This window comes from Sitodiplosis mosellana, unplaced genomic scaffold, assembly GCF_009176505.1.
Source record: "Sitodiplosis mosellana isolate CC-2019 unplaced genomic scaffold, AAFC_SMos_1.0 Smas_scaffold_6226, whole genome shotgun sequence".
In the NCBI taxonomy this organism is placed as follows: Eukaryota; Metazoa; Arthropoda; class Insecta; order Diptera; family Cecidomyiidae; genus Sitodiplosis; species Sitodiplosis mosellana.
The window spans coordinates 20,052,048-20,078,893 of NW_022601467.1; the positions used below are offsets into that span (position 1 = coordinate 20,052,048).

The 26,846-nt window shown below is 36.3% G+C and overlaps 1 protein-coding gene and 1 long non-coding RNA gene across 8 annotated transcripts in view; one reads left to right on the top strand and one right to left on the bottom strand.

The window, feature by feature from the left end:
* Positions 1-25,627, top strand: part of LOC129578783 (homeodomain-interacting protein kinase 2) — a 47,553-nt gene extending 21,926 nt beyond the window's left edge. For all 7 annotated transcript variants that reach the window (XM_055467890.1, XM_055467891.1, XM_055467888.1 and 4 more), the window contains 11 exons: positions 7,971-8,200; positions 16,167-16,487; positions 16,811-16,911; positions 17,096-17,305; positions 17,455-18,150; positions 18,251-18,568; positions 18,661-18,997; positions 19,122-19,838; positions 19,962-20,212; positions 22,910-23,099; positions 23,210-25,627. In XM_055467890.1, the coding sequence (XP_055323865.1) occupies positions 7,971-8,200; positions 16,167-16,487; positions 16,811-16,911; positions 17,096-17,305; positions 17,455-18,150; positions 18,251-18,568; positions 18,661-18,997; positions 19,122-19,838; positions 19,962-20,212; positions 22,910-23,099; positions 23,210-23,347 (3,509 nt within the window). In that variant the 3' untranslated portion in view covers positions 23,348-25,627. The remainder of the gene's footprint in view (positions 1-7,970; positions 8,201-16,166; positions 16,488-16,810; positions 16,912-17,095; positions 17,306-17,454; positions 18,151-18,250; positions 18,569-18,660; positions 18,998-19,121; positions 19,839-19,961; positions 20,213-22,909; positions 23,100-23,209) is intronic.
* Positions 20,355-20,942, bottom strand: LOC129578839 (uncharacterized). Its single transcript, XR_008689139.1, has 3 exons — positions 20,793-20,942; positions 20,550-20,690; positions 20,355-20,473 (listed from the first exon to the last, which is right to left on the bottom strand). It is a non-coding gene; the product is annotated as an uncharacterized LOC129578839 (long non-coding RNA).
* Positions 25,628-26,846: the final 1,219 nt, after the last annotated feature.

Here is a 26,846-nt window from a genome sequence, read left to right on the forward strand (position 1 = left end):
ACGCTAACGCACGCACAAAGCACAAATTCTCATCGCACTGCCGGAGATAGCGATGCGAGAGAGGAAGAGAATAGGGCACAATGTCCGAAATGAATATTTCGGCATTACAAAACACAACTACGCAACCAAAAAAATCGATCGTTTGGCCGTCTATTTTTACTCAATTCGTTCGGTTTTCATTTCGCTCCACTTTGAATAACCAAAAACGGTTCGAGTTGATTGTTTGTCAATGTTTGCCATTGCGAACATGTGCCGTGCCAGCCGAAAATGCTAGGAATAGTCAAAAGTTTTTGTCTGTGTGTGTATGTGGAAAATATAAACAAACACAGCAGCAGCATTAATAACAACAGCAAGATATAACAATAATAACTACACCCAACTATTGCAACTATAGAAGACGAAATATGGCAGAAGCAAAAAAAAACTGCATACTGCCGAGTGCTTGATAGTTCAGGCGCGGCAGCGTTTTCGTTGTGAATTTCATTTCATTGCTTTTCATAACTTTTATATTGTTTAATATGATTTCCCTTCGTTTTGTGCTTACTGTCGGTTGTTCCATCTTCCAAAATGATTAAATGAGTCATTTTTGCAGAGAAAGAAAACCCATTATATGGCTCATTGTTTTATGTAAAAGTACGGGTGTGTGTGTGTGTGTGTGCTTGGTTGGAGCTCCTGAAATTGCCTCCGCCAACTATAATAAATTGGATGTTCTACTTTTATTTTCTCCTTTTTATTTCGGAATGGCATAAAAATTGTGATGAGCCATAAAATAAACGTATGCAACGTTGGTGCGCTTTGCTTCTTTCTTATCGTTTATTTATTTATTTCGGTTTTGGTCCGAACCAACCGAACAGAACAGAACTATACGACACAAAACTTGCCAACCAATTCAATTCCGGCATTCTCTTACAAGAATGGCAAGGGGAAATGCATGAGATAATCTCAAGAATATTTATACGAGTCTAACGAAATGTACGACGATTCATTCGCTCTGTAATCGCAACATACTTCGAATTACATACTCCGATTGTGTACACAGCCCCCTGACACACCAATCTTCACTTGATTACGCTTTGTTGTGTTTTGCTTTTTTCTTCTTCTTTCTCTTATTATTGTCGTTTATGTTTCTGTTTACTTAAACTCGTGTCGTTTCATGAGCATTTGGTTCGTCAGAAAAAATTCCAACTGATCTATGCGCATCCGAATCGCAAATTTGAATTAAATTGCAATGACGTTCCAAACATTCGTTTTGTGTTTCTTCTTCCTCTCTGCATCGGAGGAGGCTCTGCAAGTCGTAAACATGCGTTGGCGATATGAAATACTGCCTGCTGCTGTCGTTGTTTTTTTTTGCATCTTTCATTTGAATTCGTGCGCCCGTTGCACTTACGCAATCTATGTTTTTTTCCATCGTGAACAGATGACTCGCATATTTTAGGCGAAATAATTACCGTGGAAGTTATACACACATCACACGGTGTGTTGTAAGTGATGCGCATGGATGCAACGTCGACTATCATTTTTTTTTCTTTTCTGTTTTCGTTTGTTTGTAGAAAATCTGCTTTGGGTTGCGATAAATGAGATCAAAGTATCGAGTCTCTGTGTGTGAAACTTAGAATATGAAAATATCAAAAATTCAAAGGTATTTTCGTTCCATTTCCCCATATTCCGCGATCTTTATGCTCGTTTGATTTAGATGTTAAGCGCTGTACGATGTTGATGTTGTTTTTTCTCCCATTTAAATCTGTGACATGCTCTCGTTTCACCGACTCTACTTTTTCTTCAACTCTTTGGAAAATACACAACTCCATTTCATCGAACAAACACCATACCATTTAGCGAGAGCAAAAAAAAAATCAACAGACAAGTAACATAGATTACTGTTGCTTAAATTCAAATACATATTTCACCTTATTTTGAGCGCCAGCATTTTATTTCTTTTTCAATTGAAATGGGTAACGAAAGTCATCCGAACAAAAAAAAAGCCACGCGCAAATCAAGCAGAACGATACCGGGTAATTCGGGAGGCGCGAAAGAGAAATATAAACTAACATTTAATGAAAGGATTGCGTTTGGTTTCTCTTTCATACCTACTCATTCGGCCAACATTCGTTCTCCGCTTCAGCATTAAACGTACATATTGGGCTTCAGACAGCATTTGGTCTGATTTTCTTTTCCTATCTCTCAATTTGACAACATCATTTGAACGGGGAAAGAAAAAGAGATCCGTGACTTTTATCGCTATACGTTTATTAAGTCTTTAGCTGAATCGGTTGCAGTTGAACACGAAAATTACCTACGCTGGAAACGAAATGAAACATATCCATTTTGTAATTTGAGCAGTGTTGTCGGCATAGAAAAAAACGGTGCGCTACTCTCTCTCTCTGTGTGTGTGTGTGTGTGTGTGTGTGAATGAAAGACTTTTTTCCGCCGTGAGAGCGACTCTTTCGATTGAATTCTTCTTCTTTTTTCGCATTCGGAGAAACTGGTCGAACCGGGATTAGCCGACATTCACAGGCTTTCGAATATATCCCAAATACATGTTTTGTGCTTTAAGAATTCCTTTTGACAACTGAGTAGAAGCGAAAAAAAAACGTGTACCGAAGATGATCAGGTATATAATAAATATTTTCTATTGAATGCGCATTCACGTAGCCGTTAAGCTGCTCACGTGGACTAAAAACGTCAATTCGATGAGAATTTTCGCTCATGTTGCATATATGCCAAATTATATTCAACTCATAACATATTTCTCTGTGTGTGTTCCACCAATGTTTTTGCTACTTTCAACGAATTTGTTCGTTCGCTGTCAAAATGATTGACAAAATAATGCCAGAGAACCAACAAAAAAAAAAAACCAAACAATCGAAATCATTGCGGTTGATTTGTTTGAAAATTGATTGAAATTGAATTTAAACAATTTACAATAATTTTATGGTACCAATAAATTTGATGAAATTTTCGGAATTTAATCAAAACATTATCAGAAAATGCCACAGCTAAATTAGTTTCATATTTTGCCATCGATTAACATGTTTGAAATTGTATGACCAAAGTGTGTGTGTGTATATGTGTTGATTGCAGGCAGGATATTCGTTTTAGTCTACGTGATGAACGATGGCAAAAGTGTAAATATTTGAGATTTCAAGTGGCGAATTTTTCACTTTTGCGGTTTAATGGATGTTTACCGTTCCAGTTTTATGCCATAATTTGAGCCATGGTAAAATGAAAGTATGTGTTTGTGTGCGGAAATGAATTACAGTGCCTTTCGTCCAAAGATGATGATGTCAGCCAAAGCGATACATAATCAACAACGTTAAAATATGTCGTTGGCAAAAGTGGTTCAATAATCCTGCGAAATGCGAAGCGTTGGGTCGATGAAAGCCCAAACTGACGTAGATTTGCATATTCGAGTGGCTTTCGTGTGTTTCTGCATCAAACCAATGAAAATTCATCACGCCACTCTTTGATAGCTTATCCTAAAAATGTCGTATAATTTTTCTTTGGAAATAAGTCATATGTTCACCCTGAAAAATGCTGATGTCAAAAACCGGTTCGGCTAGTCGCATCTTCTACGTAAACATGACGCATTTCTTTTTCTTTGGCTCGTCTTCTTATCAATGTTAGACTGTTTGGCAAATATCCATGCGATGAACATGGATGTCGGAAATTAGTCTTTAAATGAAGCAGAAGTAATTTACCATGACTACAGTGTGTGTGTGTATGTGCAAAGTGAGGCAAACAAGGAGTAGAAAGACACATAGAGAAAGAGTTGAGAATGGATTTTGCGATGGAAATAAACATGGACACATCAACAAGTGGACATTGGTTAGCGATACGAAAAAATAATAATGAACGAACCACTGAGCCGTAGAAACTATGACGCACATACATATATTTGATGGCTAAGTCACCGTGTTCAACCCGTACATTTAATTGGGTGGCCTGACGAGAAACAGCAACGTGCCCCATTCAAAATATTTGCGTGCGTTTGTCTCTCTCTCCCACCCTCTGAAATGAATGACATACAATGTTACCATGATTGCATCCGTTCGTTTATTTTCAACAACAACAGCGATTCAGGCGCACACAAAAAATGGTTCACTCTTTTTCGAACAAACACAAACACGCACGCATAAAGCAAGAACAACAACGGTTGAAATTGCCAACGCAACGAAAAATTGCCATTTAACTAAAAGGGAAAACTGAAGCATTGCCAGTTGCGTTTTGAGTCATGTCGATACTTGTGTCTAATGGAATAAACAATGTCCGCGTTGCTATTGTCTATTGCCAAACAACATCCATCAAGGGTCATGTGGGAATTATAACCTTATTACTATATCTACTACACAAAACTAACTAGATTTTCTGACAAATTCAATATCAAAAAAATAACTCAACGAATTGCAACTGGATGTTGTCGTCGGCACATTGCTGCCTTTTTAGATATATAAATTTTTTTGAGAGCGAAAGCATCAATTAAACTAAATTGAACTAGTTTTTTTGTTTCTGTGCTGGCTTCTAGAAGCCTGGGAACATTCGAAAATAGTTTCACATTGTCATACTCACACATCCGTCTCTAAAGTAGTTTAATCTATGTGTTGCCATGTATCGCCATTGGCTCAAAGTCATTTGAATCATGGTAGCGAAAAACAAAAACAACAATAGCAAAAAAAAATGTATAAATGGCTTGTATTTTTTGGCGAATTGTCCTCGGTCATTCTTATCGCAGAATAGCATTCAGCTGCTGTGCATTTGCGAACTTTAACAAAAATAAAAGTAATTTTCATGTAACGAGAATGGTTATTCGCTCTTTCGCTCTCTTCCCATATGATGATATTTTTTTTTCATATAATGTGATGGAATATTTTTGCAATGTGGGTGTGCTGTGTGAGCGTAGGATAGAGAGCGCACAACGCACTGCTCATGATAAAATGACAAGCTGACATAATATAACAAATAAAATACGAACCTTGGATTCACAACAGCTTACTCTTCGGAAAATCCTCTTTTGGATAGTTTTAGTTGGATTCAGCCATTTGTATGGAATTGTTACAATTCAAGCATGGTCTCTCTCTTTCACACACACACACACTCTTCTTCCACTGAAAATAAATCTTACGGGCTTGTACTTGGAAGAGTGTAAAACATCTACCTGATTCCATGCCAAGTGATTCGCTTCGATGGATTATCCATAATGTATAGACGGTTTTTACACTGTGTACTACATCAATATTCCAATCCGATCACTTGTTAGATGCCACATAACTTACCGAACCTTCGGAGCGAGATATGTTCAAATGATTTTCATTTGTGGAAAAAGCCATTGACAAGCGACGGTGGTACAGCAACACGACAGAGAAAAAAAAGGCGAATAATTTAATACAATCCAATGGAAAATATGATTCAAGCATATGCAATATTAGATTCTCTGTATTTGGAATGTGCAATCAAACGATGGCACCCGAGTGAAAAGTAGTCGATAGCACATTCCGCACTTGGTGTGTGTGTGTGTATGTGTGTGTGTGTGTGTGTGTGTATGAATCGGTTGCGATGGAGAAAGAAATGGAAAATCATGGGGGACCTAAAATAACCAACAAAAACATTCAACAATATAGAAAGTTCAGAAAATACCATGGATTGAACTGTTTTATTTTTCTTCGTAACTTTTTGTTGTTTTACTTCCGATACCGTAAACGAATACAATTTAAAATCAGCAAATTTATGATTAGACAATTGAAATGTTGAGGATGTGTGCCGAACACGTGATGCGTACAAAATGCGCATTGTTTGCAAATGTAGGTGAAGTAAAATAGAAAGAAAATTGAAGGAGAGAAGAAAAAACAACAAGCCGCCAAATGTAATCACAGCAGAGGGAATATTTGAATTCCAAGAAAATTCAATATTGCAAATTATATGTATCGACTTGCTTGGCACAAAACGCTCCCTCATGCCGTGTGTGCGATGACGCCAGGAACAAACAAAAACAATCTTTTCCGGTGTTTCGAATGTGTGATTCAGATTTGATTGAGCCAAGATTGATTAACGCATAACAAATGAAGTCAAGCGAATTTGAGCCATATGCCAATGGCAGTCAAAAAAATTTGATTTGATTAATAGATTTCCCATTGAGACGGGCCGATTGTCAATTGTTGTTGAAAGCGCGAGAGTGTGAGCTGAATGTGCTGCACAATATGAACCGTGGGCTCCGGTTTTTATATCGTTTCTCATGCACATAACAAAAAGTGATTCACAGAATTCGTTGTGTTGCGTTGTTTTTGTGTATGTTTTTTTTCTCGCAATTGAGCACGCCTTTCGCGTTTTATTTTTGTATCGAATGTGTAACGTGTGTGTTTCTTGGGTTCAATACTTTACATCGAATTCAATTCAGTTTTTTTTTCTTCTTCTTTTTTTGCAAAAAGTCATACTCGTTTTCAATAACTCAGAATACGGTAAAATGATTTGAATTATTATTTATCGTATTATTTGATTTCAATTCCGAACAAACACAAATTATTTATTCAAAAGTAGTGGAAATGAAAAAAAACACTCCTTTTACTAGGGCGCTGGGTAGATAAATGTGTAGGAAATTGAAAATCGAGTACAAATTAATATTCAATTCGATTCGTATTGTGTTCCAAAGACAATATACATGTGTATCTTTTTCTATTTTTGATATTAATTTTGGAATTGTTATCTTTATTGGAGTGCGGCCCATGTGTCTCGTCTTGATCTTTCGGCAATTTGCCTCTAATAAAAGAACGATAACGATGAGCATGTGCCTGTGTGCTTGTGCAGAAACAACAGACAACACCAAAGCACACCCAATTTAGTCGAGTTCCATCGGCTGAACCATAAAGATAATGATAAATAAAATTAATTACGGCGTTATTTTGTGTGTGTTGTGTGAAGATTTTTTTTCTCGTTTTTATTGTTGCGTTTTTTTAATTGGCGTGTGTATTTTTTTTTCTCTTTTCGTTGTTAAATATAGCTTCGATTGTTGTAACTACTTCCGAAAATTATGAGTAAAATTGTAGCCGGTTCTATCTAGACAAACAAATGAATGCTTATAAATGTCCGATTAATACCCATATATATTTTCACATCGAAACCGAAAGAAAAAAACGCGCACCGCGCATTAATTTTTCGTGTGTGTGTGTGTGTGTTTAGTTTTCCGAATGAGAAGCCATGGTTTTATGACAAAACATAACAAATGAAGAGACTCACCGAATAAGCACAATACCTGCATAATGCATTTTACGGTTAGGGATTGTAATGGTTTTTTTTTGTCATTGCCTCAAAATAAATATATTTTTGTGCGTTTGTTTATTATTATTTTTTTGTCTCCCGTTTTTTTTTGTCGTATTCACCGAATTCAGCTCATTTCGTATTCTGTTTCGTGTAAATGGTTATCTACCATTTTCATTACACCGTTCGAATTTGTAACATTTATTCTAATTAACGAAACGGTTTATGCAAACATTCGGAGAAGTAAATGGATGTGTGTGTTGGTTGGTTGATTGTCCGTTGTTGTGTTTTTTTTTGCTCTCGCTCTCCTCAACCGGCAGTTTGTTTCAGTCGTTGCCATTGCCATTGTTGTCTGCCAAGTGAAAATATTTGCTTTTATTACCGATTCGAGTATCATTTTGCTTTTTCCCGTGCTCACTCTACTTATTTTTATTTATTGTTATTATTGTCACGACTAAAATATTCGTTCTCTCAAATACACAATAGTTGCACTGAAAGTTTTTCCGTAGTCCCCCATCGCACTCGCTCTCTCTCTCTCTCTCTCTCTCTCTCTCTCTCTCTCTCTCTCTATGTCGCTCGACCGCTTGATGGTGGGTTTTCGTTTTCGAAAAATTTTCAGCGACTAAATTGACATCATCGTTATTCATTCCGATTTGTGTTTATTCATTGTTATTTTCATGTTTTGAATGTTCGGTTTTTTTTCTTTTCTTTTTCTCTTTCGACAGGTGGTGAGTGTGGATGTGGTTGCGTCGACAGCAGTAACACAATTGCAATATCGTCAGGAGGACCAGTAATTGGTCCATCAAACAGCAACAAAACGGCACATACAAAAGTAGCTACGTCTGGGGGCCATGCGAATACGCAAGCCCCTAGTAAACGTGCCAGCAGCGGCGCTGACGGCGACTATCAGCTCGTACAGCACGAAGTCTTGTATTCCTTATCGGCCGAATATGAGGTAAGTTTTCAATCTTCCGATTGTTATTTTCAATTTTGTACATCGTTTTCATTCGCGAGGCTCGCGTGCACTCACTCATGCTTCCAACTGAACGTCATAAACATATTGCCGGAACAATAAGAAGACAGCCAATGACGATCTCTAAACGAACTCATTGAATCATCGAATTTTCCGGCAACTTTTTTCAATCATGTGTGGCTTGAGTTGAATATAATCAACTTTACGGTGACACTAGCAGCTTCTCTGCACACACATCGTAGAAGAGAGTTTAAAAATCATAGTATTTTGGCAAATGCATCGAGTATCCATTGCAAAACATCAATACGTTTTAGTTAACGCGTAGTAACGGCCCACAGTGAAGCTGTTAGCGTCGCCGTAAAGTTGATTATATTCAACTCAAGCCACACACGATTGAAAAAAGTTGCCGAAAAATTCGATGATTCAATGAGTTGGGATTGAGATGGCATTGACTGCTATGCGTCAAATGACTAACATTTGAAATGTATTGTGGCACTATCGCTATGCTGGACGTTTTCAGAATTTACAACAATCCTGTAGAAAAACGTTTCTTGCGCTGCGCGCAATACAAACCAAATTTGATTGCGCCAATCACGCCATTTGATCAACATTATTACATTTTATATAAATTTTTTAATGTGCCAAGCATTTGGTGCGCCGTTCTAATAAATTATCTTTATTGTCATCTGTGCTATTGAGTTATAAAAAAAAATATTGTTTGGCAACATGCGAATCATTGTGCTTCGTAGCGCATAGACGCTCGTTCGAACAACAAAAACTGAACGAACGTTGCACGCGTCTGTTCTCGCTCAGTTTCAATTTTGACTATTGTCACAAAGAAAAATGTAAGAAAATGGCACAACCAACGGAAAAACGGAAAATAAAGCGCCAACGAAAAGAAGAGTAGAAAAAGAAATGAGTGGGAAGCATGCATTGTGTTCATCGGTTTATGCTTAGTTTTTCTATTCTTCCTCTTTGACGAAATCGGTTGCTATAGCTATGGCCAACTGACAATCCGAATGAAATGTTGGCCGAGAAAATGGAGAAAAAGCGATTTTTTTTCTCGAAATTTTCATTATTTAAATGTTCAACCAAAGATGGACGACGCAACCATACGATCGAACAATTTTCATGGCATTTTGATTACATAATATATAAATATATTCTTTCATTAACCTGAATCTATGCAAAAACAGAACGTGTGCTGATAATTTGTTGCATGGCATATGCACTTCATCATCAATCATCTGCATTCCGAGTGGAGTGCACGAGCGCCGTGCATCGACCAAGCGAATAAGGTCTTTGCGCGTGTATGAACTTTTCTCGATTTCATTCGTTTCCCCGCAAACAATTAAAATGCAATTGTTGATGGAACTCTGCTGTGCCGCAAAGCCATTTACTCTCTTTCTCCGCCCGAGCCATTTAGATCGACCCGAATCTAAGTCTCGATTAACGCTAATAGCGCTCATGAGCTTAGCCTGAAATGCAGGGGAAAAAACAACCTCAAGTAAATCGCTTTAGTCATTATATTGTTTTCAATGAGAATGCGATGCGAATGAGTGCAAATTTAATTAACTAGTTTCATTGGTATTTATGTGCCTGAAATTGGGTGCACTTCGTAATTAAAATTATCGGTCTTTCCACTGTGCGTCGGCGTTGTCGACCAACATGTCAAAACCAAAATGTTAACACCTGCAATAAATATTGTATCGGAGCCAAGTATATCGACAAATACCAATATCGGCACACAAAGGATCCAAATTCTTTTTCACCGCTCGAATATCCATCGCACGTTATTTTCAAACCATAAAATATTGAGTGAATTTGATGTTTTCCTTGAAAATATTTGCATTTTAAGTATTTGAATATCGACTCAGCACGCTAAGCGCTGCCACTCAGGACACATCGTATGTTCGGGCGTCGCTATGCAATGGTGCTATCAGAATCATTATTGTCATTGAAAAGAAGCGTTTGCGTTGATATGCATGGCATTTTTTTTTGTCTGCTGCTGATCTCTGTGTGACAAGAGTTGTTTGCAGTTAACGAAAGATTTGTGTGTTAAGCGCAATGCAAATAAAAAAAATCGACAAGCATTTTTCTTCTTTTCAAAAGAATGAAGGAATAGAAATGAAACGAGAAGAAACAAGAGAAAGAAAAGAAAAACGCAACCGACCAGATAAAACCCATCAAAAAGTCTTTCGCCAACACACGAACCATACCGATTTTCTTTCGAATGACACACATGCTGCGTGTGTGTGTGTGTGTCTTGATATGTATGCGGTGCTCTAATGTTACACAGCCAAAATCATATGCATATCGCTTGCGTTTTATCGATTTTGTTTATTTTTTTTCTTCTTCTTCTTCTTCTTCTTCTTTTCCTTTTTGTTCATCTACTTTTTATCGCATTTATTATTGTTGCTGTTTCTGTTGCAACGGTTTTCTTGTGTCGCCAGTTTGACATTTTTATTTCACTTTTTTTTTTGGGCAAATGTGTATGCGATTCGCTGAATTTTTTTCACGCGTCTTGGTCGGTTTTCTTTGGCAGTCGCCGTTTCGCTCTCCGATGCAAAATGAGCGTTTCTTTTTTGTTTTATTATCATTTGCTCGGTACATTTCTTTGCTTTCACTCAACATTAAGCGCGTATTTCAGTTACGATGCATTTATTTTGCTGACATTTTCGAGACAGAGTTGAAAGCATGCTTTTGTTTGTGTATTACTGCTCGCTTTTCCATTACGCAAAACGAAAAAGAAGAAGAAGAAGAAGAAGAATATTAAAATGAAGCATATTTATATGTGTATTCAAAATGTGTTGCGATAAAAATGTGCAAATGTGAGAGTTTTTCTGTTCCGCTTGCCACCGAGTAGCAACAAATGAAATCCGACGCAACAAAAAAAAATGTTTTATGAAAATCAATATGTAAACCAACATTTGTTTTGTTTTTCAAATTCTGACAGCAGATGCACTTAATGCAGGCAGATTCTGTTCATTTTTTTCCTCATTTCTGCTGCCGCTGCTGCTGCTGCTGCTGATGTACTTTTTCATTTAATAAATTGTATTTACGCGCAGCAAAACAAATTGGAGCATATAAAAGAGAATGTAGCCGCGTTACACCGCAAAATTAACTTGAAAACAAAATTATTTTCGCTAAAATGACTGGAACAAATGCATTTCCATGCAATTAATTTTCATTCAAATCAAACGAATTGATGTTGCTGAAAAGTACTAAATTATCAAGAGAAAAAATATATAACAAAACAGAAATGCCATTTGCCAAACTAGATTCGTAATAAATTTACAGCGAATGAAATGAGAAAAAAAAAAACTTTCTCTACAATACAAACTAATTGTGGAAAAAAAAAGAGAGTATAATCAATAAAGTGTTCGATGAATGACACAAAAATCGATCGGTGTCTGCGTTTTTTTTTTCTTGAAATATCAATAAACGTCACGTCTATCGTCAAAGTGTTTGCCATTAATAGTCGCGGTCGTCATTGAGTGTTGTGGTTTTTTTTTTCATGCCAGAATGCAGTTTATAACTGCACAAAATGAATACGAAACAAAAATGTACGCCGTTTGCGCGATTTTTCTTTTCTTCATTCTGAAGTCTATCTCGTTGTAGTTTGTATGCGAGTTTCGTTTGTCTTATCTCGTTCTCGATTTATGAAGCAAAACCGAAATCTCTTTTGGGAAGGGACGCCTTGAAATTTATCAATTAAGTTCGAGTCCCGTTCAATACATTGTCATTGAAAGGCGAACAAAAAAAAAAAAAACAAAAAGCGCTCGACTATTGCACGCCAAAGAAAAAATGCGCCCAGATTTTGTTGTTTTGTTTCGTTGCGTAAATTGCAGTTGTTGAGCGACACAGTGTGCTGATAATGCAGTAAATCAGCGCGTGCAAGTAAAGCAATTATTCTTTTATGACAAACGACAAAACCAACCAAAACAGATATATATTTAAAGACATGCTTTGGTTAGTGTTTTTTTTTCTTCTTTCATTTCGTGTGGCATTTTTGTTTCCATTGGAATCAAGTGCTCGCTCGCGCGCAAGCCAAGCACTACAATTTTCGAAAATAAATATACACAAAACGCGCTATTATTAGAAAAGTTTCATTTTTGGTATTTTGCGTTTGGTGGCTATAAATTGCTTCTATTTTATCTGTTTGCAAGTTTTGTGGTTTCGTTACGTTTTTGTCATTTGGTCACATTTTGCACCGAAGTAAGGAGAAGAGAGAAGCAACCAAAAAAAAACGGCTCAAAACGTTTTGCTTCGCACACGCCTATTTAAAATCGCGGACAAATTGGATTTAAAACTGCTAACTGGCATTTAGGATATGTTACGATGATGAGATAATGTTTTGTTTTGTTGTTGTATTTTTTTTATTTCGGCGGTTGATGTGTGGTTGAAGATTTGACATCGGATGATAATCGTGGTCTGAATAGAGAACAAACGTCGGTCAGAAGATTATTGCATGCCGTCGTCGTTGATATCGGCCAAGTGTATTGTGCACACGGTGCCTATTGTATCGTGGACACTGAATCACCATGTATGCATTGTGATTATTATCGATTACGTTGTTGTTGTTTTGTATTTTTCATTTGATAAATGACGCAAGAATAAAGAATACGGTTTATTTTATTCTTTTCATTATGTTTTCAACAGGAAATAATGTGGCTTCATCGCGTATTATTCCTCTGTCTTTCTCCACAAGTTTGTTTTTTGTTTTTCGCCTCCTTCATCGTCGATTGCCTTTGTTTGTACAAATACAAAAGTGAACCCATTATCGATGTACTGTGTTGTGTATGTTTTGAACGAACGAACAGAAAAATAAAATCGAATTGATTTTGTGCGAATTTTCGTCCTTCATCGTGCGCTCAACTCGCACTGAAATTAGATGGAATTGTGACGAATGTTCGATGTCATTTTTTGTTTAAATGAAATAAATTCTAGTTCGTGAGTGGAAAAATTTCGACTCAATTAATTGATTAAGAAACTGTGGCGAAGTAGAATCAGCATGTTTTCAGAGCAGCCATTAATTAACACAAACCGAGCAAAATGATCATTGAAATACAAATACAAATACGAACACACACACACAAGTCATTCCAACAATGGGAGCCAAAGAGAGAACGAGTACACTTTTGTCGATCTATTTTTCTTTCATGCGCAAAACGAATAAATAAATAAGGATGACGATAAATGAAATTATCGAGAAGAGCAAAACAAAAGAAAAATACAACAACAACAGTAACAGCGATGCGAAACGACGATCGATGCTCAACAAGTACATCCATTGTATACTGTCAAAACATTGGCAATTTCAATCACACTGAATACGCACTTATTTCCCACTGTTCGCCTCTTTACTCCTTCCATCTCTCTCCCTCCGTGCCCGGCTGCACACCCTCTTCACTGCTGCCTTTTTTTATCAATACACACACAATCTGCTCATTCATTCCGGAGCGCATACTATTCTCCAACATCAACCAAGTCAACGAATTAGATGTTTCACACGTTTTCAAAGGAATCGATTGTATCAAATGGAAAACCTTGTAATGTTTGTACTTTGCATTTTATATCATAATGAAAGTGTTTGTTTGGCTTGACTTACTGTATCAAGAAGAATAAGTGGAATATATAGAATAGACACTTTGAATAGCAAAAATTTAGCTTGAAACTGGCCAATTGTGTGCGGTGCTGTACATCGAAACGAATTTGATGTCGAAACAAATTTGCACATAAATATTTCATTAAAAACATTTTTATTAAAATCTATTGCTCGTTGAGGTTTCCTGAATGAAAAAAAAAACTGAGCATTTACGTCATAGGCAATCGCCTTTGTTCGCATCGTAAATCACATGAGAGAAACATGAAAAATGTATAAACGCACACATTTTCCTCTGTGTGAATAAGAATATTGAATTTCAATAAAGCCGCACCATAAAAGGACACGAGATGTTATTTATATTCGTCGAGAAGAAACAAATACTTGAACACCATTTATCATACACATACTTTGTCCGAGAATATCGTAACAAACAATTTTCGCGCGAAAATACTTGTGCACATTTTCTTCGCACCGCTCTCGCTCCACGGAAGAATGTGAGTTAAGTCTCGAATTTAATCAGCACACTCCACGAATCATTTATAATACATTCAAGAATCTAAACTATTGCATGGTACAAAACTTTTCCATATCACAAAAATGCAATTAATTTTTTTCCCCTCTTGCCACTTCTGGCTCAGCCACTGTGCTGCTGTTGTTCTATCCATTGGAATGCATTTATTCTGACATGAAAAGCGAAAAACTTCATTCAACCCACCATTTTGGAGGAAATGCAAACAAACAGCTTCATTAACATAAAAACTGCTTAAATAATGCAACATTGTGTGTATGTTGCGTTGTTTGCGTACATATCGTTTTGTATCAAGTGAAAACACACCTCTGGTTGGTCGCAAATATAACAATAAAAAAAAAGACAACAGCACAAAAAAAAAGACCAGAGCCCTAATTATGTATGTGAACTGTGCTGGAGCGGATTCTTTTTTTGTTTCGGCTTTGATATATGTTTAAATAGACTTTCATTTTCGCCAAGTAAACAGCACCAAGCGCATAAAAGAGTTGCTCTTTTTGCATTCTATTCTCATTTCCTAATTTAGCCTTCGCTGCATAAAGATCTTTGCAGCGGTGGAACACGCAATCGTGATATGAGAGAACAAAATTAAATCGCATATTCAAATTATTTCGACTTCTTTTTCGGGCAACTTAATTCTGGCCACGATTTTCTGATGCATGAACTCTAATGCATGATCAATTTCTCTGAAATTTGCTCCAACAAATTTCCATCCATTTCAACAAAAAAAATGCTGAAAGTTAACCGAAGGGAGAAAAAACCAACGAACTTTGCACATTATGATGATGATGATGATGTGGTGGTAACAGTGTATAGAGTTTTACACTGTGATTAGCAAATGTTTCGGCGGTGCATCATCGGAACATTTTAATGGGTACGCCCAGCCAGCTATGAGAGAGGCCATGAAAGAAGAAAAATAACGCACGACCTTTTTCAAATTACTTATTTCAAAGAGCCGTTTACATATATTTATCAACGCCATAAATTGTTATTTACTCAATTTCAAAGAGATTATATATTCGCCATACACTGCAATTTCTGTGTGTGTTTGTGTACTGAACTCGTTGAATATTGAATAAAATGCAAAGATGCGCGCCAACAAGTTTGAGTGAAAGTTTTTCACCAAAAAAAAATGCATCCATACTCTGCAGAGCGAAGCAAAAGCGAACGAACGAAAAAAAATGGCGCCTATCTCTAATTTAATTGCAATATTGGATAATATTGTGACTTGACTGAAGTTGAGATTGAAAAGCGTAGGTTTTTCCATTGGCGTTCGCCAATTTTGCCAATCTCAACTGACTCATACTTTGAACAACAAAAACACATCGTCTAATATTTTTATTGCGTGCTTCAATGCGATCGTTCATCAAAATAAGCTGAATAAAAATCGAAACCGTTCCATGAATTTTCTATTCATTCAATTGAATCAGAGTGAATTCTTGCAACTAAATAAGGCTCTGTTCGGAGGATGTACACGGGTTTCTTCTGCCATTCTTATTTTCCATGCGATTTGTTTACGCAATCTAATTTATTTGGTGATTTTTGTTGTTGTTGTCTATTCATCGATTGAATCACAGCAAAAGCAAACCGAGAAAATATGTAATCAGCTTAGGTGAATTTGCTGCTCAGCATAAAGAACGCTTCGAACGTCAGCCAATCAAATTGAATATGCTAACTAAATCAATAAATGGATTTCTGTCGTTTTGTTTTGTATTGCCATTTTACATCGTTGTTGTTGTTGTTGCATATCCATTTCTGTGTCATATTTCATGTTTCGTTTTCTAATTATTTTTTTTCTTCGTTTTTATCTCTAGGTGCTGGAGTTTTTGGGCCGTGGCACATTCGGTCAAGTGGTAAAGTGCTGGAAACGTGGAACCAATGACATCGTTGCTATAAAAATCCTGAAAAATCATCCCTCATACGCTCGACAAGGCCAAATTGAAGTGTCCATCCTATCACGTCTCAGCCAAGAAAATGCCGACGAATTCAATTTTGTTCGGGCATTCGAATGCTTCCAGCACAAAAACCATACGTGCTTGGTATTCGAAATGCTTGAACAGAATTTATACGATTTTCTCAAACAGAATAAATTTTCACCACTGCCGCTGAAATTCATTCGACCAATTTTGCAGCAGGTAAGATGATGATGTCATCATATCCATATACACACACACACACATACCATCCCACCAATTAAATTAATAACAAACAATTTTGCACACTTTATTATAGTGTCGTAGCGTACACGATATAGAAATGAAACATACAATAAATGTGTATGGTAATTCACTGGCGCCCGTTTATCGTCAATTTACCAAAGTCGTCACATTTAATCGTTTTTATTTATATATACATATTTTTTTCGTTGTTATTTTCGTTCGCCAATTCCATTTTTCATGCAATTTGTTCCTTTCTCTGTCTCTCTCTCTCTTCTTTTTTCGCTTGTGCACATCGACAGGTTTTAACTGCTTTGTTAAAATTAAAGCAACTTGGACTAATCCATGCTGACTTAAAACCTGAAAACATCATGTTGGTCGATCCAGCCAGACAACCATACAGGTATGTATCGTCATTTACAATGATGTTCGCACATTTTCCATCAACTGAAGTGCAATATCCATTAAGTGCAAGACTCAATGACCCGCTAAATGCGGAGAGAATATCGAAAAAAATTCAAACGGACTACGGTCACACCCGAGACGTAACATTTAAATTCGGCATTTTTTTTTTCATCTATTTTCAGGGTAAAAGTTATCGACTTTGGAAGTGCATCGCATGTCAGCAAAACCGTATGCAATACATACTTGCAGTCGCGTTACTATCGTGCACCAGAAATCATTTTGGGCTTGCCGTTCTGCGAAGCAATTGATATGTGGTCGCTGGGGTGTGTAGTGGCTGAACTGTTTCTTGGCTGGCCCCTGTATCCTGGATCGTCTGAATACGATCAAATCAGGTGAGCATTTGACTAATTGAAAAATAGCACCTTTGTGGTTGTGTCTGTTGTTTGTTGCACCCACAACAGCATTTAAGGCGTGTTTTATTGTTGAGTTTGTGTCATTAACCGAATAATAATGATTTTCTTTCGCCTCCATCTCATCATAGATACATATCGCAAACGCAGGGCTTACCAACGGAGAATATGTTGAATAGCGCTAGTAAAACGGCAAAATTCTTCTATCGTGATGTCGATTCAACGTATCCATTTTGGCGTTTGAAAACACCCGAAGAGCATGAGGCTGAAACGAACACAAAGAGTAAAGAAGCTCGCAAATATATTTTCAATTGTTTGGATGACATTGGACAAGTGAATGTACCAACCGATTTGGAAGGGCAATTACTTGCCGAAAAGACGGATCGCCGTGAATTTATTGATCTGTTAAAACGTATGCTGACCATTGATCAAGAGCGTCGCATCACACCAGCCGAAGCATTGAACCATGCTTTCACCACATTAACGCATTTGGTTGATTACGCGCACTGCAATAATGTCAAGGCATCCGTACAAATGATGGAAGTGTGTCGACGCGCCGATTTCCATACGGTGCAGCCAACCTCAGCATTGGTATCGAACTTTGTACCAAACACCACGGAAAATATGACATTTACGATAAACAATCAATTGTCAAATCAAGTTCAACGATTGGTTCGGGATCGACCCACCGCTGCCTATGCGGACAATCTCTATCAAATTTATGGCACCCGAAATGTTGGCCGCCAGTACACGAATACTCGTAACGAATTCCCGCATCAATTGATGTCCAGCATATTGTGTCAACCAGGATACCAAACCATGCCAAGGTATGTAAACATTTCACTTTTGTTGAATTTGTAAAACGAAAAACAAATGCCAGAACCGTTTTTACATGTTTACACACCATTTCTTGTTTGTTCACTGTAGCCCGACAAAGCATGTGGTTGTTGGAGGTACAGCGCCGCTTCAGGTGCCGCCACAGCAGTATGTGCCGGTGCCCGTTTCCATGGTTGAGCCAACCTCAGCACAACGTATGCTGCTCACGAATCGCGTACAAACGAACACAGTGGCATGGCCGCAGGGTGGACGTCAAGTGCTAGTACCATCATGGTCACAACAAGCAGCACCACATTCATTGATCGTCGACTCAGCGCCATTTCTTAATATGGAAGAAATTTATCCGAAACATCATTTGAATTTGCCGCGGCATGAACTCAAGAAAGAATCGCCAGTACATCATTTACCGTTAGTATTCAATAGAATTGCATCGTTTTTTTTCTCTCCCATTTTCACGTAAGCTAACATGTCTTTTTTTTTCTCTCATGTCATCCATACAGTGTACCGCGTCACGATAAGAAAGAAACGAATCAGTTGTCACCGGTCAAGAAGAGAGTCAAAGAGAATTCCCCACCGCACCAGCAACGATACAATCGAGCTCATGTATCGCCACAGTATCACCAGAGTTCCAATCACATAAACTATTACACAAATAGCGGCAACAACAGCAACAATGCAAACAACATGAACAATCATGGCCACCAATTGCAGCACCATCAAAACACGTCGAGTAGTCAGCTAATCACGCAACCGCATACCTCGTACTCGAATACAAACAATAACTCGATGCCACTCAGTCATTCGAGCAGCCACAACAGTTTGAAGCAGCAGCAAGTCGTAAGTGTAAAAGTTGAAATTCCATTTCTTTTCGGTTGCTTCTTGAAATTTAAATTTCAAGAAAAGAAATGCCTCAATTCTATACCAACCAAATTAATCACAAAATATCGTATCTGTCTTGCAGCATCAACAACCACAACAGCAGCAACACCAACAACACCAACAACACCAACAGCACCATCAGCAGCAGCAGCAGCAGCACCAACAAACAATTACAATTCACGATACCCCATCTCCCACAGCAGTGATAACCATTTCCGATAGTGAAGATGAACTACCGGAAATCAAGCATGCGTCCAAGGCAACGACGGCAACGACGACGACATCGGCGACGACGGCGACGACAAACAATCAACGCAACCAAAATTCGTCATCGTCCTCATGCCAATCGAATAACATGAGATGGCAATGTCAACCGTCAACATACGACGGCACAAATGCCAACAACGCAGCACCGTCTCATGACACTCAAAATCATCACCAGAGCAACAATGTCAACAATTATAATTCGAACAACAATGGCAGTAACAACGGAAATCGTCAAAGGAAAAATGTGATTTCATGCGTGAGCGTCGGTGATAGTGACAATGAAGATCGCCACTGCACGCCCAAACAAAACTCGTCCGATTCCAAACACTTGGTACCAAAACGAAATTTCCTGCAGCGTCACTGCACGCTCGCAACTGGCACACAACCATGCAATGAAAAAGCGCACGGTAATCAACAACTCCAACAGATTCAACAAATTCAGCAGCAGCAGCAACCACAGCAGCAGCAGCAGCAGCAGCAGCAGCAGCAGCAGCAACAACAACAACAACAACAACAACCACAACAACATCAGGTGAGTTCAATGAGCATTTTTTTCATTGGTCTTGGAAATTATGCAATTCAAATGATTTGCAACTTGAGTTTGAGAAGAAGAACAACAAAAATGTGCTAAATGGTTAAATTTCATCCTTTTCAGTCATCGCGTTCTGCACAAACAACATCATCATCGACGAATCAGTTGCTGCCCAAACTGGAACCAACTGAGCTCCAGTACACTCCATTGAATGAGATGTCAAAATATGAAATCAATGAATATCCACAAATTGAAAAGCGTTCGACATGGGCGCCACCAAGCGCTCACAACAATCATAATCATAATCATAATCATAAACGTGAAGCAGTCCCATCGTATTCGCAACAAGTGGCCCCACCGCCAATAGGCTGCAAGTAAGTTGTTTGCAAATAATTTTTGGTTTGAAATGCTTTCTTGTTCTCTCGTTTAAAAATCAATTATTTATTAAAAGAATTTAAATTACAAGGGGTTAGTAGTGAAGAGCTAGTGCAGAATCGTTGCTTCTCAATTTGGTGGGCAGTTGAAATTTTGGACTTGGCCGAAGAAAAATTGGTATGGATGTGGTTTTGAACTTTTTGTTGATGTGACTGGATGCGGATTTTCTGTTGAAGAGCTGGTAGATACGACATTCTCACCTGAAAAAAGAAAACAAGTGTTTGGTTGTCAGTTGAATTCAAAGAGAAAAACAACATTTTTGTTATATAAATATACCGTTATAAATATCACGATTTTTGCAAACGACATCAATCAAAATGGTCAAGGTCCTTAATGCCGACGGCAACATGGCAAATTTTCTTCCTCGTTCTATGTTATCGTATCCGCTGCTCAAATTGACGGCCTTCGGCTTCATATCTGAAGTTATGTGGAAAAATAGAAACGTATTTTCTAGTAAATGATTGGAGGAAACAAATTGTGCAACACAGAAAAAAAATCAGATGAAAAAAAGTTATTTACCTTCAAAACATTCATCAAAAACGTCGCATCCGATTTTCGTAACGGTTTTGAGAACGCGTAAAATCAATTTTTCTGCATCTTCTGTCGATTCAAATTCTCTGTTTGCGTGTTCCAATTCGTCCAATTCGTCCGTAATAGTTTTTTCGGCCACTACGTTTAACACTAAAAGTGTGATAAAAAAAATAATTTCACGTTTCATTTCAATTTTTTTTCCGTTATCGTGGCGAACAAAAAAAAGTTGAGTGACTGAACAACTCGGTGACTGGTTGAATTATAACGAAAAAAATTCTGTCAACACATAACCTCAAATACTATCTCTTTGATAGAGATAAAAAGTTGTTTACATTAGATGCACTCATTGTCATCAATTGCATGCATAAAGAAGATTGCAACAGATTAAAACAATAGATGGCTCTATAAGCGCACATCATTTTAGCATCATAAAACTAGTTTATGAACACAAAGAGTGCGAGAATATTTTGACTGAATGTTAAATTACATATTACAAATATGTATATATATATTAAATGACTTTCATGAATCAAATTGTATACCTGTAATTGTGAACATGGCATTTTCATTGAATGGCATATCGAAAATTTGCAATTCCTTTTCTCGATTACGGTTCAATTCATACTTAATGCATCGTTTGAAGTATTTTTTCCAATTATCCGAATTTATAGTTTCGAATAATTTTACCATTGTATCTGAATATTTTTCGAATGTGATGCACTTGACAATAGGATGATCTTTCGAAAAGCATTTTGTTGTATTTATAGAGTGAACGAAATTGACTTCATTTGATAATGAAGTGTTTAAACTCTTCAAGCATATTTGAAACGAATGAGCGCAGTCACAGTGGCGAATGTGCCATACAGTTGTTTGATTCAGTTCAATGTGTTCATGTGCGTTACATTTATAAAGTGAACGACAACACAAGTCTATACGATCTATTTCATTCAAAACTGCATCACGCTTTGAATTGACAAATGTTGAATCGAGCGTTCTTTTCAATGTGTATTCTGTGGGTGACAAAATTGATTGGCAATATCTTGTATCTGAAAATGAGAAGAAAAAAATCGTATCTAAATTGGATTCGCTTCACTGAATCGTACACAAATTTATACCTTTTAGTCCATTAGAAACAAGATTATTCAAAGAATCTTCGTAATATTTTAACAAATTAAAACTTTCGGATTGAATATTTCCAAACAGAAACACAGAAAATAAAAAGAAAACAAAAATATTTTCCATATTTGAAGAAAGAATACGTGTTCGATGCTTGAGATTCGAACCTCAACTTAATGTAGAACCTTTAAACTATGCTTGAATGCTGAATATGTATTGAAATTCCCAAATCCATTTAAACACGATAATGACTAAAAACCTTTTTTTTATCGCTTTCCCATACAATGACCTCTAAACGTTGCCATATGAAGACGCTAAGCGTTACAGGGTTAAAATGCATTTTTACCTGTGCTGTTGCTCATATTCTTGAATCAAAAATATACAATGAAATTCAACAGAAACCATATCAGAAAGGAAAGATGGAGAAAACAGCAAGGAAAATACGAAAGAAAAAGAAACATGAGGGGCCACATCTTGTTCTCTTTCTGTGTATCACATCACGTTGTTGAGTTGTGTTGTTTTTATCTATTTCTTCTCCTTCGTTGTGCCGCGTTCACTGCGAATGTGTGAACAAAGCGCTCATCTGCCTTGTGCATGTGTATGTTAGTCAATATCTTGAAATTTTGTTTCATTGTTGCCGCTGTTGATGGTCACATAAACGACTATTCCACATTTCAATTTGTTCTTCTGTTTTTTTCTTTCGTTTAGCGCATATAAAACAGAACCAACGTATGATTTTTAACTTTTTGTTTCTTTTCGAAGTGATTTCTGTTTGGTCAGGGTGGTGTCAATTTGCTAGGATTTTTTTTTTATCGACATTCGCATTTTCTTCCATCAAAATTCATTAAGCGTGTTTAATTGCCTCAGTATGAAACAATAATATTTTCGTATTAGTTTATTTGCAAATAATTTTGGGTCTGAACTGTTTTCTTTCTCTTGTGTTATCATTTCTAATGCCGTTTCTAATTGATTTTCTTTTCTTTTGCCAGAGTGCCTATGTACCGTCAAACACATCAGTCGAATACCCCGCTCGGAGGTTCACCAGGAATCTTACAACAAGATTTAACATATGCGCAAGGTGACATGTATCGAAGACCGACGGTATTCGTTTCCCAGGCTCCGTATCAAAATTACAATCGTGTGGTGCCACCACCCGCTCACAATGGATCAAATCGCCAAGTAAATTTCTCATTTCAAATGACATAATTCTATGAATTTAGTTTTGATTCGTTTATTGTTCGTGCCATTAGAAAAACACACGTATTTACTCTTGATTAATTTGAAAATAGGTTTTGCCAGCGCATCATCCATTGCCAGCCCATATTCAATTTCCAGCCCAATACAGTCAGTTTGGCCCATTGAGTCCGGCTCAAGTGCCAAGCAAGCATGGACACTATCAACCGACCAATTTATGGTTTGCTGAATAAGGACGATTTTTGCCATCGCACACCAACATACAGCCACATTCAAACATTGAATCGATCAAAACACCGCAGAATGTGTGCTGAAAAAACGACGGAATCAACAACGACTCCATTGAAAAATAATTACAAGGAAATTACTAAGAGCTAATGGGTAAAAATAACAACTCTCGTTCGCGATAAAACTCGATATACATAAATACAACAGTTCCATGGAATCGAGAAAGCAACAAAACAAAACAACAACAAAAAGGATAGAGACGAATGTTATAAGAATCAATATCATTTTTATTTGTTTACTATTGGCATGAAAGAATTTTGAAATTCAAAATTACAAAGAACTTAAATGGAAAAAAAAATAATAACAACAACAAAAATTATATGAAGTTAGAAAGTTCGTACTTGCACACGAGACATGCATAGAATATTTTAGAGGATTTAAATATTACAAAATGGTGAAGAAAATGCATAAAATAAATTGTTATAGAGATTCGTTGTGCATTTGCAAGGAAGCAAAAGATCCGAATGCATGCCGTTAGTCAGTGGATGTACACCGCGATACAGATAAATTGTCATCATAATGATTTGGTTTGAATCACACACACACGTCTATCGAACATTTCGAATTGTTGCACAAATTCGCACGTGAAATCTGTCTAACCAAAATATTTTATTCGAATTGCTTGGTCGAATTCTATTCGAATCAAGTTAAATGAAAAATGATGCAAAAATATTTTGCAACAAATAAACGCTTAACATTAGAAACGAGCCATTTGGTTTGCGAAAAACAAAATGAACGTAACAAAAAATGATAGATAGATCATAGTAACATCCACCAAAACTATTCAATTCAATTTAATAAAAAATCTACATATTATATTCAAGAATGTATATATGTGGTGAAGGCTGTAAAATATCTAACTTAGTACGAAATGCATCGGAGCCCCACAGAGATTCTTTTTTTTTGTTTTTGTTTTGATGCAGATTAGTTGACGGTGTTTAACGTTGGTTTCACTGCAAATATATCGACGACATATTTTTCGCTACTAAAAATACGAACTTTGGAAATTGGTGCATACACACACCCACATGAATGCCTCTGCTTTGTGTGCAGTTGAATCGATGTAAACCAATTTGAAACCCGTTCCGCCAATATCCGCATCCAACGTGGTTTGAAATCAATGTGGGTGCAATTGATAGCGAATTCAAATCGAACTGAATGACATTGAAAAGGGGTTAGATATTTTTTTTCTTTAGGATTTCTTTTTTGTTCGCTTATAATTTTTTTTTGTTATTACTACAAATTTTTTATCAATACTGCAGCTAGTAGGCGTAGTGAACAGTGAAAAGGGTAACATATTAAAACTGCACACTATAACCGTAAATATTACCATTGATGTGTACTTCACGAAAGAATTCAATCTTTTTCCGCTTAGTTTTTTTTCCCTTCGTTTTTTCTAACACAATTTAATCAATATTCATTAGGATTATTACTTATACGTTAGATTCAATCTCGACTTTCTTTTCTTTCTTTTTTCGCTTCTTCTTCTTCTTCTTCTTCTCTCTGTGTGTTTTTTAACTGTTTGTTTTTTCTTCGGAACAATTTCATATTTAATCAATGATGATACACAAAAAAAGCTGAAATTTGAACAAAAAAAATTGCGATTTTTAGGGAAATAAATATCAAGATGTATATATTTATATATTCAATGTAGTATTTCTTCCAATTTAATGCGAAAAAACGCATTCAATTCAATACAAATTAGACACTGACAGATAAATTGCTTCTTTTCTTCAGTCATTGGCTTTATTATTCTGTGCGTTTCAATGTCATTCAAAATTTCTTCGTAATGATAAACATACAAAAATGGTGACAATGTGTCCAAGTCAAAGAAAATTAAACGAACTGTTGAAACTATTATATTGAATATATTGTTGAAGAAAAAAAAATTAATTACAATATTATTCGGATACTTTTGCATTGATTTTTAGTCATCGAATTTCAAAAGTATATTTGTGTGCTTGTTGTATAGAAACGGTGAAAAAAAAAAATTCACACACGCTGAAACAAAAAGAAAATTTAAGAAGTCTAACAAATGACACACCCTCAAACAAACAAATTTACATAGTTAGCTCTAAACAATGGTTTCTGGTGAGGAGAGAGACGAAATAAATTAGGTTTTTATAGATGAATGAACAAGGAATTAAAGGTGAAACAAAGTACTAGTACTGAACAGATTGGATGATGAATTCAAACAACTAAAAAGACCACACTGAATGAGAAAATAATGGAAGAAAACCAACTTAATCATTTAATCTGCCTATTAATTAAATAATAATTACAAAACATAATTTGTGTGATTCGATAGCGTTTAGACATTTCTTTAAACAAAAACAAAAACGATAAAAAAATCATATCTAACGATTTAACAAAACCAACAACCCACAATAACAGCAAATATGTAGTTAAACATATTTCAGTGTATTTTATGCGAATACACTATCAACATACACACGTTTGTAATTTTAGTTTTACTTCTTCACACACTTTGCAACTGCCCAAACCGATTCCCAAACGTTTTTGATTGAATAAAATGAAAACCAATTTACGAAATGATTCTCAAATCATTCGGTAAACACAAACAATCTCACGTGAGAACACACACACACAGCCGTAAAATAATCGTTAAATGAAAGAAAATTATTCGTATCTATGGGATAAAATGTGCGACACATATTATTCAACTACTAATATTCGAATAAGGTGTACTGTGAACTGCTAATTGACTACTATTTACTCGGAATGAAACAAAAAAAAAACACACACACACAACGAGCAACATAAAATGCAAAGTATTTGATAATTATTATCAATTGACTAATCCGTTTTCAAAAAGAAAAGAAAAAAAAACAAAAGAAAAGAGAAATTATTTCTAGTTCTTCTTAATGTCAATTTATTGAATCAATGTCTACCGTGCTCCATGTTCTTGGCTTAGACGTAGGGAATCCTTTTCTTCTTATTCACCTTCTCCTTCTATTCTTCTTTTTATTATCATTATATTATCGTTTGAATTTATTTTTATTATTATCCACACTTATAATGGGAAAAAATAAATTATAATGGAATAAGGAGAATCTATCTCTTGCTTTTATATCCCCGTAATTATAATCATACACACATGCACTCACTCACATTTACAAAGCACATTCTAAACTCAGCTGAACTAGTGAAACAGAAGTTTCGATTGATATTTTGACATCGTTTTTCGTTTTGAGTTATTGACTATTGCTTAAATTTGCCTTGAAATCAAATACAAATTATGCACGCATGAGATCCACCACACTCAACTGAAATAATAATTGAAAAGATGATACATAATCGACAAAATACTGATTACACGATGATTTTTTTTCCCACATTCTTTTTTCCGTTCACTCTTGTTTTCTTCTTTCAATGAATATATATTAGACCGGCCCAAAATTTATCGAGGTCGTGATTTTTGTG